This window comes from Pagrus major, chromosome 20 (genome assembly GCF_040436345.1).
Source record: "Pagrus major chromosome 20, Pma_NU_1.0".
Lineage (NCBI taxonomy): Eukaryota > Metazoa > Chordata > Actinopteri > Spariformes > Sparidae > Pagrus > Pagrus major.
The window spans coordinates 5049391-5061924 of record NC_133234.1 but is presented as its reverse complement, the minus strand read 5'-3'; the positions used below and the strand labels follow the sequence as shown (position 1 = coordinate 5061924).

The 12534-nt window shown below is 41.4% G+C and overlaps 1 protein-coding gene across 1 annotated transcript; it reads right to left on the bottom strand.

Annotated features, from left to right (window-relative positions):
* Positions 1 to 611: 611 nt before the first annotated feature.
* LOC141015931 (uncharacterized) lies at positions 612 to 11684 on the bottom strand. Its single transcript, XM_073490154.1, has 12 exons — positions 11571 to 11684; positions 10729 to 10853; positions 10112 to 10477; positions 9689 to 9938; positions 9370 to 9593; positions 9130 to 9277; positions 7332 to 7441; positions 6696 to 7000; positions 1796 to 1978; positions 1335 to 1412; positions 838 to 1011; positions 612 to 693 (listed from the first exon to the last, which is right to left on the bottom strand). The coding sequence occupies exons 1-12, from the start codon at positions 11656 to 11658 to the stop codon at positions 612 to 614; spliced, it is 2133 nt and encodes a 710-aa protein (XP_073346255.1). The 5' UTR covers positions 11659 to 11684.
* Between the last annotated feature and the right edge of the window lie 850 nt (positions 11685 to 12534).

Genomic DNA, 12534 nt, shown 5'->3' with positions numbered 1-12534 from the left:
GGATGGCGACAGCAAGGCACGTCCTATTGCCTTTGCCAGCAAAGCACTGACCCGCGCTCAGTGCAACTATCCTGCGCACCGCCTAGAGTTCTTGGCATTGAAGTGGTCTGTCTGCGACAAATTTAGCTATTGGCTGAAAGGGCACACCTTTACTGTTTGGACAGACAATAATCCACTGATTATCCTCACAAAACCCAAACTCGATGCGTGTGAGCAAAGGTGGGTAGCCAAGTTACCGCCATATAATTTCAGCATCAAATACATACCTGGTAGCAAGAACATCGTCGCTGATGCTCTGAGCAGGCAGCCATTCGTTCAAACCCGTGTCAGCCAAAGGCTCATAAAGGAGCCATATGCCGAGCTTTTGGAGGAGTCTCAACAAGTTCGAGAGGGTGTTGTTCAAGAAGTGTTCAGGGCTGACGCCAACCACCAGAGCGTCGAACACCCACTTCGAGAGTTTCGAATGCTGCTCTATGACTGATGTTGAGGTGTCTGCAGTGTTGGCAGGACATGTTGAGTGGGATCAGGGGTCCAAACAAAGGGTGGTCGCTTGTCTTGCACAGGATCTGGAGCAACTCATCCCACCAGGCGAAAGCACCCTGCCTGTCTTCTCACTCCAGGAGCTCCAGGATCAACAGAGAAATGATGCCACACTGTCGCAGGTCATTCCGTTTGTCACCCGTGCAAGGCGGTCTTCAAGGAGAGAGCGAGCCGGATTGTCAATAAGGGTGCTTAAAACTTTGAAACAGTGGCATAGGTTGAAAATGCTTGATGGTATCTTATACCGAGTGTGTAAGGATACAGTAACTAGGAGGAAGTGCCATCAGTACATGGTACCCACCTCTTTGGTCAGCGGTGTTCTGCGAGGCGTTCACGATGATGCTGGCCATCAAGGTCAGAGCAGGACTTTGTATCTGGTACGGCAGAGGTTCTTTTGGGCTGATATGGAGCGTGATGTCAGAGAGTACGTCAAGACTTGCAAGCGTTGTGTTGTCAGTAAGACCTTGGAACCTGAAGGAAGAGCCAAGCTTGAAAGTATTAAGACCACAAGCCCCTTGGAACTAGTCTGTCTGGATTTCTGGTCTGCAGAGGATGCTAAAGGAAGGAGTGTGGATGTATTAGTGGCAACAGTCCACTTCACTAAAATGGCCCACGCCTTCAAGTGCTCTGACCAGTCAGCAAAGCATGTCGCACGTCAGTTGTGGGATAAGTACTTTTGTGTCTATGGATTCCCTCAAAGGATCCATTCAGACCAGGGTGCAAATTTTGAAAGCCAGTTGATTCAGGAGCTGTTGCAGGTTGCCGGTGTAAAAAAGTCAAGGACAACCCCTTACCATCCCATGGGGAACGGCCACACTGAGAGATTCAACCGAACCTTGGGGAATTCCCAGACTGTCAGTAGATGTGATCTTCTGCAATGTGGAGAGAGATAATGACATCACTATGACAGTTATGTCAAAAGGATGAGAGATGACCTCAAGGAAGCCCTCGCACTGGCCCAGGTCAATGCCAATCCCAGCCAACAACGACAGGCAGACCTGTATAACAAAGGGGTTAAGGGCACAGATATTGAAGAAGGGGATCAGGTTCTCTTGGCAGATAAGGGTGGACGCGGACGCAGGAAGTTGGCTGACAGGTAGGAGTCTACACTCTACACAGTTGTTTCCAAAGACTTAAGGTGCCATACTTACCACATTAAAAATCTCACCACCAGTCAAGAGAGGGTTGTCCACAGAAATATGCTGTTGCAAGCTAACTTCTTACCAGTGGAAGTGGAGCATGAAGTTGAGTCAACCTTTGACAGTGGCTCAGAAACAAGTAAAGAACACAGGAGACTCCTGTTGACTGAGTCCGAGGTTGACCGGTCAGATCGCACTGCCAGTTGGGTAGCTGAGTCTGCTGCTCCTGAAGGCCCCCCAGAAACTGAGCCTGTGCCCTTTGATTCCCCTCAACGGCCCCTTGGTAATCCTGTATCACCCTCTCGGGTGTCACAGATAAGCGACGGTGTCAGCACTGAGACTGACGGGGAGAGCGTCAGTGCTGCGTCAGATCTTCCCATTGAAACAGACATGGACAGCAGCAGTAAAGCAAGCAGCAATGTGGCAGAGACTAGGCGAAATAGTGTACAATCAGGATCAGGCGATGGTCAACCAAAGAGTCAAACAGCCAAGGGAGAAACTACTAAACTAGCCTTAAAACCTGATGGACTGCCACCAAGTGACTCAGTGGGCCATATTAGGACAAGAGTAGGCAGGATTATAAGGCCAGTTAACAGACTGATACAGAACATGACACAGAAAAACACACAGCCAAATGGCATAGTTTCATAGTTTGTTATGTCTCAGGGACAATTCTAAGTTCAACATTAATGTGCTTTTTTTGTGTAAACATACAGTTTGGGTTATAGTTATCTAGTCAGCTACAGGGGATTGTGTATAAGGCACTTTCCTAAGCAAGAGTACATTAAAGAAGTCTGGCCAGCTTCTTCATGTTACTTTCCCTGCTAGTTGGGAGACATTCATGTTGCGTGTAGTAATGTATATTTGAGAGTGATAACTGACTATGTTGAGATTACCCTTAAGCCAGCTATTATCCTGTACTGGAGCTGTTTTTTAGGAGTTCAGGGGGGAGTATGTAGCTGGGTCAATGATTACTTTGTTTTATTCATCTGATCATTCATTATTGTCATTATTTATTTATTTTCCTAATTAATTATGGTGAACATTCTCAAAACCTGGTCAATGCTAATATTATCTAAAAAAAAAAAAGTTAGAATTTCCTGCATTGTTTTATATCAGTTCTATTTCTAAGTTCCAGGTTCACCTGTAGCAAGGGGGAGCCTTATTGGGGTAACACACAAAGGGGTACATGGGTGACGTCGGACCAAACTCCCGGCAAAAATATGACTGTTCCTACCTGCAACTGTGTGTTTCCTGACTCTGCCCTGTGCTTCCTTTGCAGAATGTAGGAGATACACTAATAATAAATGTAATTTATTAATCACTGGTGATTAATAAAGCACTCGTAAATGGGGCACCACCTCCGTTGTTCGTCTATTTGAATAATCCGGAGGTAATTAATCAAATTCGACTGGACAAGTTTAACTTGTATCAATTCTAATCAATTTCAGATCAATTTATTCAATCTCATAAATGAAGTAGTGACTTCTACACAGATCCATCGGTTCTCCACATTAAAAACAAACCTGCACAGACAATGACATACGGTTAAATATGTTTATTGACTAAATAATTCAGATTAAATAAATGAAATGGCAATTTAAATGAATAACAACAGGTAACAGGAAATATGGAATAACTAAGTAATGGGTTATTAGTGGAATATGGGCTGATGGTGAGATCACGAGTTAGGTTGAAGCATTTAAATATTACGGGAGTAATTTTAATACTACCAAAATCCTAACCGACTTTCTCTTAAACTAAAAGATATGAATCAGAGCCATAGACACCATCTCATGTATCATGTGTGAATCCAGCTGTGATGAGCGATGGAAAGCCTACTTTCTTAGCAGAGTGGTTGAGTCCGCGGCGGCGGGTCCCCTCAGGTGATTTGCGACTCTAGCTGGCAGTCCCGGTTCAATGGTGGGGGTCAGCTCGTCCGGTATCAGCTGGTTGGACACCTCGGTCCGATGTCTTAGGAAGAGGGCAGCTGGTCCAGTACCGCTTGTCAACGAGTCTGTCTTTTGTTGGAAACCGCTTGCACGGTTTCAGACACAGCAAGTTGCTGTAGTGTCGTGATGATGATTTTGATAAAGATGTTCTTCTTCGTTGCTTCGAGTGGTTCTCAGGCTCTGACTTTGTAAACTAAATCTAACTTCTTGAATAAAATAACTGAGGATGATACGTTGATCAGGCGGATCTTCCGTTGTTAGTTAATGCAAGATAATCTAAATTAAGTTCACTTCCTCTAAATCAGGTTACAATACTTAACTGTATAAAACAAATTAAAACAGAACTTCGTTCTGGTACAAACTTAATAAAAGATACTGCGAAAAATATAAAAGTGAGAAAAATCAACGCGCGAGCACTTCTGCTGAGATCGCTGCCTTGAAGCGTGTTTCAAAGTAAAAGTAAGGAGCGGAAAAATTAAAGACGAGAGTTTCCAAAATAAATTACAAGAGTAAGAGTGAAACAAAAAAAACCTAGACTAACTCGAGACAAGTGATGTCTCTTAGTTTTGTTGTCTCCAAATGGCGGGCGTGCCTGGGGGCAGGACTGCCGACTTTTTGTCTCCGAGTAGATAGTGTGAAAATTAACAGGAACTCACTAAAACTAAACTTATAGTTTTAAACGTTTCAACACCGTGCTTCACCTTTCACAGAATCTCACCATGGCTCAATAGATGTACTTTGTCTATCATGAAAAGGTTTATGACATGATTAAAATCACTAACATTCAAAAGGAATTAAAACTTGATTAAAACGTAAAAGAAAACACACTTGAATATACCGTAGGTAGAACTGGTAGAATTGATCACTTATACATATTTCTCCTAGTTCTAGCCTAATACTTGTTAAAACAAAAACATATCAGAGACATTTACTGGCGATAACAATAAACATATTAAACAGAATATTTCTTAAATAGCTCGTCATCAGGAGGTGCTGTGGTTCCACCGAACACAGGACAGATTAAACATTAAAACTTGATCTCAGTCAATCTTAATCGTAGAGAAACGGGAAAAAGATCAGTTTTATGAAATTCTTTTACTGTTTCCTAATCTGTTAAAATTAAGAGGATGAGTTCCTGGTTTAATGGTATTTTAGAACTTGCTTGAAATCGGGATGAGTGCAGAAACCATTATAGGTTGGAATGTGTGATAAGAGAAGCGTAGTCGTAAACCATTAGGGCAGGAGGGCTGGAAAACAGAGAAGAGGCCCAGAGTACTTTTACTCTGTAGTGGATTCATTTGATGATGAACTCAACCGACCTGAGAGAAAGGAGTGTCAATATCTTGAGTGGGGGAAGAGGACAAATGGTTATCCAAAGCTGTAAATAAAGGAGAGGGGTTCTCCTGTGAAGCGTCCATCTGACGGTTTCATTGAAAGCAAAACAAGTCAGGTGAAGAGGTGAGAGACTTCATGGCGTCTCTTTCCTGAAAACAGTCAGCTTGCAGATGAGGAGTAATTAATGCAAGAACAGAACCTCAATGGAATGCAGAGGCGATGGACATGTGTTCCTACACATGCTTCATGTCACAAGGGAAGATGATAATGAAGCTGTTAAGAGCAGTGAGAAAAGCACCACAGAAAACATGACAACTTGTGAAACAACACACAACTCTAGTGGAAATTGTTGTGCCACCGGGGCACAACAATTCCAGAGAGCAGAAAACCTGGAAAGGAAACTTGTCAAAAACAAAGACTTTCATAAAGAGTATCAGAGATTCATGTCTGACCTGATCAGTAAAGAGTATGCAGTGGAAGTACCAAAAGAAGAGACTGTGTCTGAAAATGATAGTGTGTGGTACATACCTAATCATGGGGTATATCACCCCCAAAAAGGGAAACTTTGCGAAGTTTTTGAATTTGCAGCATCATCAGGGCAAGTCATTGAATACAGAACTTTTACAAGGACCAGATTTAACAAATACACTAATAGGAGTGTTAACAAGATTCAGACATGACCACATTGGTTTAATGTCAGACATAGAGGCAATGTATCATCAAGTGAAAGTACCACCAGAGGATCAAGACCTCCTGCGATTCCTCTGGTGGCCGAATGGAAACCTGAATGAGCCCTTGAAAGAATACAAAATGGTTGTGCACTTGTTTGGGGCGACATCCTCTCCCAGCGGTGCCAACTTTGCATTAAGGAAGACAGCTGAGGATGCTAAGGACAAAATGGCACCTGCTGCAGTTAAAGCATGCACAATTTTTATGTAGATGACTGCCTTTTGTCAGTGTCAGATGAAACCCACACTGCAAAAACAGCCCTTCTAGAAAGAAGCAAAAAATTCTTATATTCAATCAAATCATCCTATATCAAGCAAAAAAATCTGCCAATGGGGTAAGCTTTTTTCGCTTGACAAGATTTCTTAAAATAAGCCCAAAATTCTTGGCTCTGAAAGACTAAAATGAGACTTTAAACTAGACAGAAAATCTTAAATTAACCCGAATTCTTCTAAAACAAGCAATGAAAAAAACACTAATTTAAGATTAAGTTACTTAAAATTAGAATTTAAGTCTCTTGACTAAATTAAATTTAAGAATTGACACCTTAATCTGGGATTGATAATGAGCATAAAAGTAGTTAAAATAAGACATCATTTCTTAAAACAGCATAACAAATATAAGTGATGTTGTCTTAAATCAAGACACCAAAACGTTCTCATTTAATATTTTTTTATTAACTTTGCAATACAATTGCTCAACTCAACATCCAAAAAAGGACAACTTCCACATTCCAGAGCTATCATAATCTAACAGATTGAAAAGCCAGTTTTGATTTGAACCTCACTATCAAAAAAACCCATCAGTTATTGTAGCAGCATACTACAGCAATAAACACCATGTTGCAGCTGCTTTGCAGCATATTATCCCACAGGAAAGGTTTTCAATCTCACCAACAAATGTGTCTAACTGTGATGAACTTTTTTTTTAAACAGAACATCATCTTTCTTTGAAATACTTACAACAGGAAGAGTGGGGCAGAGTGATGGACAAAGGGACTCACTCCCTGAATGACTTCCACTCACCCATCGCTTTTTTGTAGTGAGGGGTCAAATCCTGCTCATGAATTGAATCTTGAAGTACCTCTGTCTGCAGTACTGACAGTAGTGTAGAAATGCACTTGGGGTAGGTCATGTGCAGGGCATAGTAATATGCCATGACGTAGAGAAGTCCCTCATTAAGTCTGTCTATGGTGAAGGTGGTCACAGGTGTTTTTCCGATGGCGATCATACAGTTGTCCTCAGAAACGAGCAGAACCGGAGAAGACAGGGGTCGCTGCTGCATGAAACCATTAGGATCCTCAGAAGTCTAGATGACACAAATAAATCAAGAAGATTAGAAAAAACATTGCAAGTAACATAAACTTAAGACCTGGACTAGGACATTAGTGAAATCATATTGTACTTTAAAACAAACAGTCACAGTAACCCCTCAGCATTAAGCCCACTGCAAATGCTGAATGCACAGCTAGTTCCAATGATGTTAGTACTACATTAAGTACACTATGGAAAACACTTCCCCTTTGGAGCTTTTGAAATGATAAAAGTTTATCTCAAAGTAACTAAACCTAATATAAAATGTATGCCTGAAAAACTGTAACATATATTATGAAATGTTTCAGTAAGTCTGTAAATCTCACCGCTAGGACATGGAAAAGAGCCTCGCTGCTTGAGCCCAGTTTCTTCGGTGGCAAAGTGCTGGACGGAAAGAGCAGTGGCATGGCTCTGAAGACAGCTGTGATATGCTCCACTGGTTTAATGGAAAAGGGACAATACAAGGTGGTACCATAAATAACTTTAACATAACAAATAATTACGAGACATTATTATTAGGGATAGACTGATTATCGGCCGGGCCGATTATCGGCGCCGATATTCGGCATTTTGACGCATATCGGCATCGGCCTTTTTTTTAATCCGACGGCCGATAAGAGATCAATTTAAAACTGGGTTATTTTGGCTCTGATGCAGCCGCACCTCTCTGTCTGCTGTCGCTACTCTGTCTCCAGCATTGTCCCACCCACAGCACCATCTGAGTGGTTACAAGCTCTGGTTACACGCACAGGTAACAGCCAATCAGCAGTGAAAGCTGTGCATGCACAGTGCTCACGTGAGTTGTAGAGTTTCGCTACAGTCTGCTGAGCGTGTAGAGCCAAGCGGACCGGTGGGCTAACGTTACGCTAATGCTAATCAGCCTTCACCTCAACGTGCTTCCCTGCAACAAAACTGGACTGAATTGAGTTCATTAGGTTTTTACTCTCTCTCTCTCACACACACAGACTTCTACTATCACGGACTATTTCCATATCGATATTATCAGCAACCTTGTTTCAAGTGATTAACACGCACGTCTGGAGGGACTGCGAGCGAGCAGAGCTGCCGCTTATGTTTATATAACGTTAATGGGCTCACAGTCATGTTACTAGTTGAGTGTAGAGGACTGGGATGTTAATTACAATTTCAGGAGAGTCTGCTGCCTTAACTTACCTTCGAAACCGAGCCCCCAGGAACAGCGCCGGTTCCGTTCGGCAAAACTTTTTCTCCTCTCCGCTCGCAGTCCCTCCAGACGTGCTTGTTAATCACTCGAAACAAGGTTGCTGATAATATCGATATGGAAATAGTCTGTGATAGTAACGTAGCCCGCCGGTAGCCCCACCGGTCCGCTTTCTCCTCCTGGCTCTGGACGCTCAGCAGACTGTAGCGAAACTCTACAACTCACGACGTTACTCTGAGGCCCAATACGTTAGCGGCAGCTGTCTGTTCCTATGATAAACACTGATTATTAAAGAGAAGATGCTGCAGGCTATTTAGTGTTTTTAACGGTTTAATCACTTGAAACAAGGATGCTGATAATATTGATAGGGAAATAGTCAGTGATCAAAGTAAGAAGTGTGTGTGTGTGAGTAAAATTCAGTTAGTTTTACTGCAGGGAAGCACGTTGAGGGGATGGCTAGAGAATTAAGAAAACTAAAGTTAAAAGTTAATTAATAAAGAAGTGTGTGTGTGTGTGTGTGTGTGTGTGTGTGCCACATGAGAAGCTGCAGAAACTGACAGCAAAGCACCGTCTGTCTGAGAGAAAACTGTAGGGCAATAATGGCTGTTTAACTACCAAGTTATTTTACTCTACCTTTTTTTTGTGTTGATTGAGATCCCAAGCAGCAGAAAATGACATATTGTTAGATGAAGTGTGTCCTGAAGCTGTCTTTGACAGTTTCTTGTAGAGAGGAGCAGGATATTGCTGTTCAAGACTTAAGACATAATATAACTGCATCAAGGCCAATATTTTCCCTTTTACTGCAAATGAATATCGGCTCCAAATATCGGTTATCGGCCTCCTTGACTACTAATAATCGGTATCGGTATCGGCCCTGAAAAAACCATATCGGTCTATCTCTAATTATTATATAAAATGAACAAGTCAATGTATTGTGACTTCACCTCCATTCAAAGTTTTAGGAGGCTTCATGGCCTTCTTCATAACTCCATAAAACTGGACCTTTGAATAGAAGGTTTTCCATCTGTTCTGCATCTCTGATATGTACTGGGAGTTGGTCGGTTGGATGATTCGCTGCAGCTCATCCAGCACCTGAAAAATAGATTCTGATAAAGAAAAAAAAACTGAAAAAAGTACATTCTGATGACTTCTTCAAAAAAAAAAAACCCAACAACATTACTTACATGATCCAGTTCTCTGAAACAAGGGTAAGCCTCTAGAATCTTTGTTGCTCTGTCTTGCTCCTTTAAAACATCAGAGGTGATGAAGCGTCTTCGAGACTCAAATTCCATGTTCAGCAAATGAATTACCGCAGCTTTGTTTGGCTTTTTGGACTTGTACATTTCTTGGAGGGTCTTGTAGTGTCTTGCTTGGATTTTCTGGCTGTCCATGATGTCAACTGAACAAGCTGAAGACATTACAGGAACGTTATGGTGGAAAGGGGACATGAGATTTCCAAACTAACAAGTAAAACTGACAAATTAAATGTAATAAGATACATACATTCTTCATCACTGCTGTTCCGGTTCTGCGCTGGGGTGCTGGTTCTAGGTGACAGATCTACTGGGATGCCCATGGGACTAACAGGTGACCGTTCCAGAATAATGGTGGATGTACTGGAATCTCCATCATAGTCAGTAGTTGCAACGTCTGAACTGACTTCTTGTCGTGGTTTCTTGGAAAGAGGACCTTTGGCCTTCTTTGGACTTCTGACATTTGAGAGTCTCTTCATGAGCTTTTTGGCAACATGCTCCTGCGAGGCATATATAGTTAACATTAAAAAAAATGACAATAGGCTCAAACTTTCTTATATTCTAATTATATCTTTCGGCAATGTCTTGCTCCATTTGAACTTTCTGTCACGATTTAGAAATCTCAGTATTAACATCATACCAGCAACAAGCAAAAGTGACAAAATCTACTCACCCACTCATTGTTTGATGACCTGTCTTTTATCATTGGATAGTAATCCACCAGTCGCTTTGCCATGGCATTCACCTCATGTTTGGTGGGGTATCTGGAGTCCTCTGTGGCTCTTGCGATGGAGATCATGTTAGTCATAGTGTTTCTTATGAGTCGGCAGAAGAGCTCCTTGGATAGGGTCACATTGTGCTCGGTCCCCAGCCGTTTCTGTTCAAAGTAGGAGCGTCGCACCTGTTCAAGCTCACTGTCTGTGAAGACTATGTATTCTGGGTTTGACATAGTCACAAATTTAGAAGTATTGGCCTCCTCTTTTGAAAGGTCACTGCCTCCAGTGGGGGGTGATTGCTGAATTTCGGGAACAGTATCCACCTAAAACACATTGACACAAACATTTATTGAGTAACTTTGTCATAGTATGTTCTTACTTGTTAGTTCAAGCATTATCATTTTGGGGATTAAAAAAGCACTTTTTTATTTTATATCCACTGTTGAAATGGACTCAAAGCAGAAATGTCTAAACAAATGACATATTTATGTATATGAACCAGATTTAAACTGTGATATTGGAAAAATGTTGTACTGTTAAACAGTTCTGTTGTACTGTGAAAGACAAACCTGACCTTTTCATCTTTATTTACAACAAGCCATATAGCCCGCCGCCTCAAGAAATTTTCAGGACCAGGAAAGAGGTCTTTGATGTCGTCTCGGGAAAGCGAGTGGAGTAAGTCTTCTCCAATATTAGCAGCTGGAATATAGAACAGGTTATCATTGAATTCCCTCAGATTTTAACATAGCAGGTGAGGACATTTTGCCAACACCCCTTGTACAATAAGCACTGTTTGGACATTTTACACATTTTTCCTATTTTTACTTCAAGAGCAGTGAGTGAATTTGACAGCATTTATAAATTACCGGTACATATACATGCAAACTACAGTAAGAGTGACAATAGAGCCTTGCTAGATAAAATGCATTTACATTTCATGTCAGTTAATATTGTAAAGCTTGATAGACAATTGGCACCACAAATGGCACCTTTAAACAAATGCGTTAGCATACAGATTAAACTCAGGCGCCTTGTACTTATTGTGCGGGGGGGAGAGGGGGAGGGGGTTGCCAAGGTAACAAACACCGAGTCAGTGGCAAGACTTGAACCGGGGTCCTGTGCGCGCAAAAGAGCTCCAAAGGCTCCGGCTCCTGCCTGGGCATGTGCACTGCTTAATCAATTAACCCTTAACATTTTACAACCAGGCATTTTTCAGCATTTACAGCCCCTAATATTAACAACATGGACCCAAAGCTTAATTAGACTTAACCTATTTCTAGATGGGAATCATAATGCAACACCAGCCGGTTTTTTGATGTAGATAAGCTGCTAAACTTTAGCCCATTAGCAAATCCACAAATCGTTAAGATAGGTAAACAACGCCAGCACAACATAAAAGTAACCCCTGTAGCATACCTCTGAGTGTGGCAATTGCAACCTCGTCCAGTTTGTCCATCTTTTGACTCTGATATCCATCCACAATCGATGTTTGAGAATAATACATTTCGAGCAGCAGCAGGCGACCTCCGGAATAGCTGCTGTGTAGGCCTAATTCAAATTGCAACGGACTCCAAGCGGAGAAAAAAAAGAAAAGAAAAGCGCGACAGGGTGGATTGTACCATCTTCCAAGAGGGAGCGGGGGTGGGCACTCAGCCTAAATGAGTTTATTTTGCATTTATACAAATTATATTCATCTAAATAAGTTTATATTACTTTATAATTATTAAAATCGAGGCACACTCATGTGATAATTGATAAATGGCAAGTCGTTTCTGCCGTCATAAGACACTGAATTATGGTGTGAGCAATAACCAGGACGTATCACCAGGTCATGGTTCAGACGGTTCAGACAGAGCAGGGGCAAACGCAGGTCGGACTCCAGCTAGTTAACTCAGGCTAAAAACGGGGGAAATGATTATTTGAAGGCATTGCTCCATTAGAAATAAAGTGTGTGTTAAAACAGTTAGTTCTTTTAGGTCAACTAGACTTGGATGTTCTCAATACTGCATTAACTGGATTTCCCTACTCTCCACTTGATGTCAAAGACAAACCAAGCCCTATAGCTTACAGCACATTAGCTTCAAGTGATAATAAATTGAAGCAATCCTCAGGCCAAATGATTGTTCTACTAAAGATATTGCCATTTCTTATTGATACAGCTAAAGATACTGAATACTACAAAATAATTCTTGAACTCATAGAAATTGTTAAAATTTTGTTTGCTCCTGTCATTGGTCTACAGACAATTAGCAAGTTGAAAAGACTTAATACTTTAATACTTTGCAAGTCTTTAATAAGGCATAATCAAATGTATGAATGTTGTCAAAATGTAAGTTATTCTGAACACCCAATTTTTTTTAACGAGTGTGCGTTGGGACCA

Excerpts from the sequence above, each read along its gene's own strand:
- LOC141015931 (XM_073490154.1), bottom strand. The coding sequence starts at position 11,658 with ATGTATTATTCTCAAACATCGATTGTGGATGGATATCAGAGTCAAAAG. Across the intron at positions 7,001-7,331 it reads CTCTTTTCCATGTCCTAGCG|ACTTCTGAGGATCCTAATGG; the intron begins GTGAGATTTACA and ends TGTGTCATCTAG. Across the intron at positions 694-837 it reads ACCGCTGACCAAAGAGGTGG|ACCGCCTTGCACGGGTGACA; the intron begins GTACCATGTACT and ends CTCTCCTTGAAG.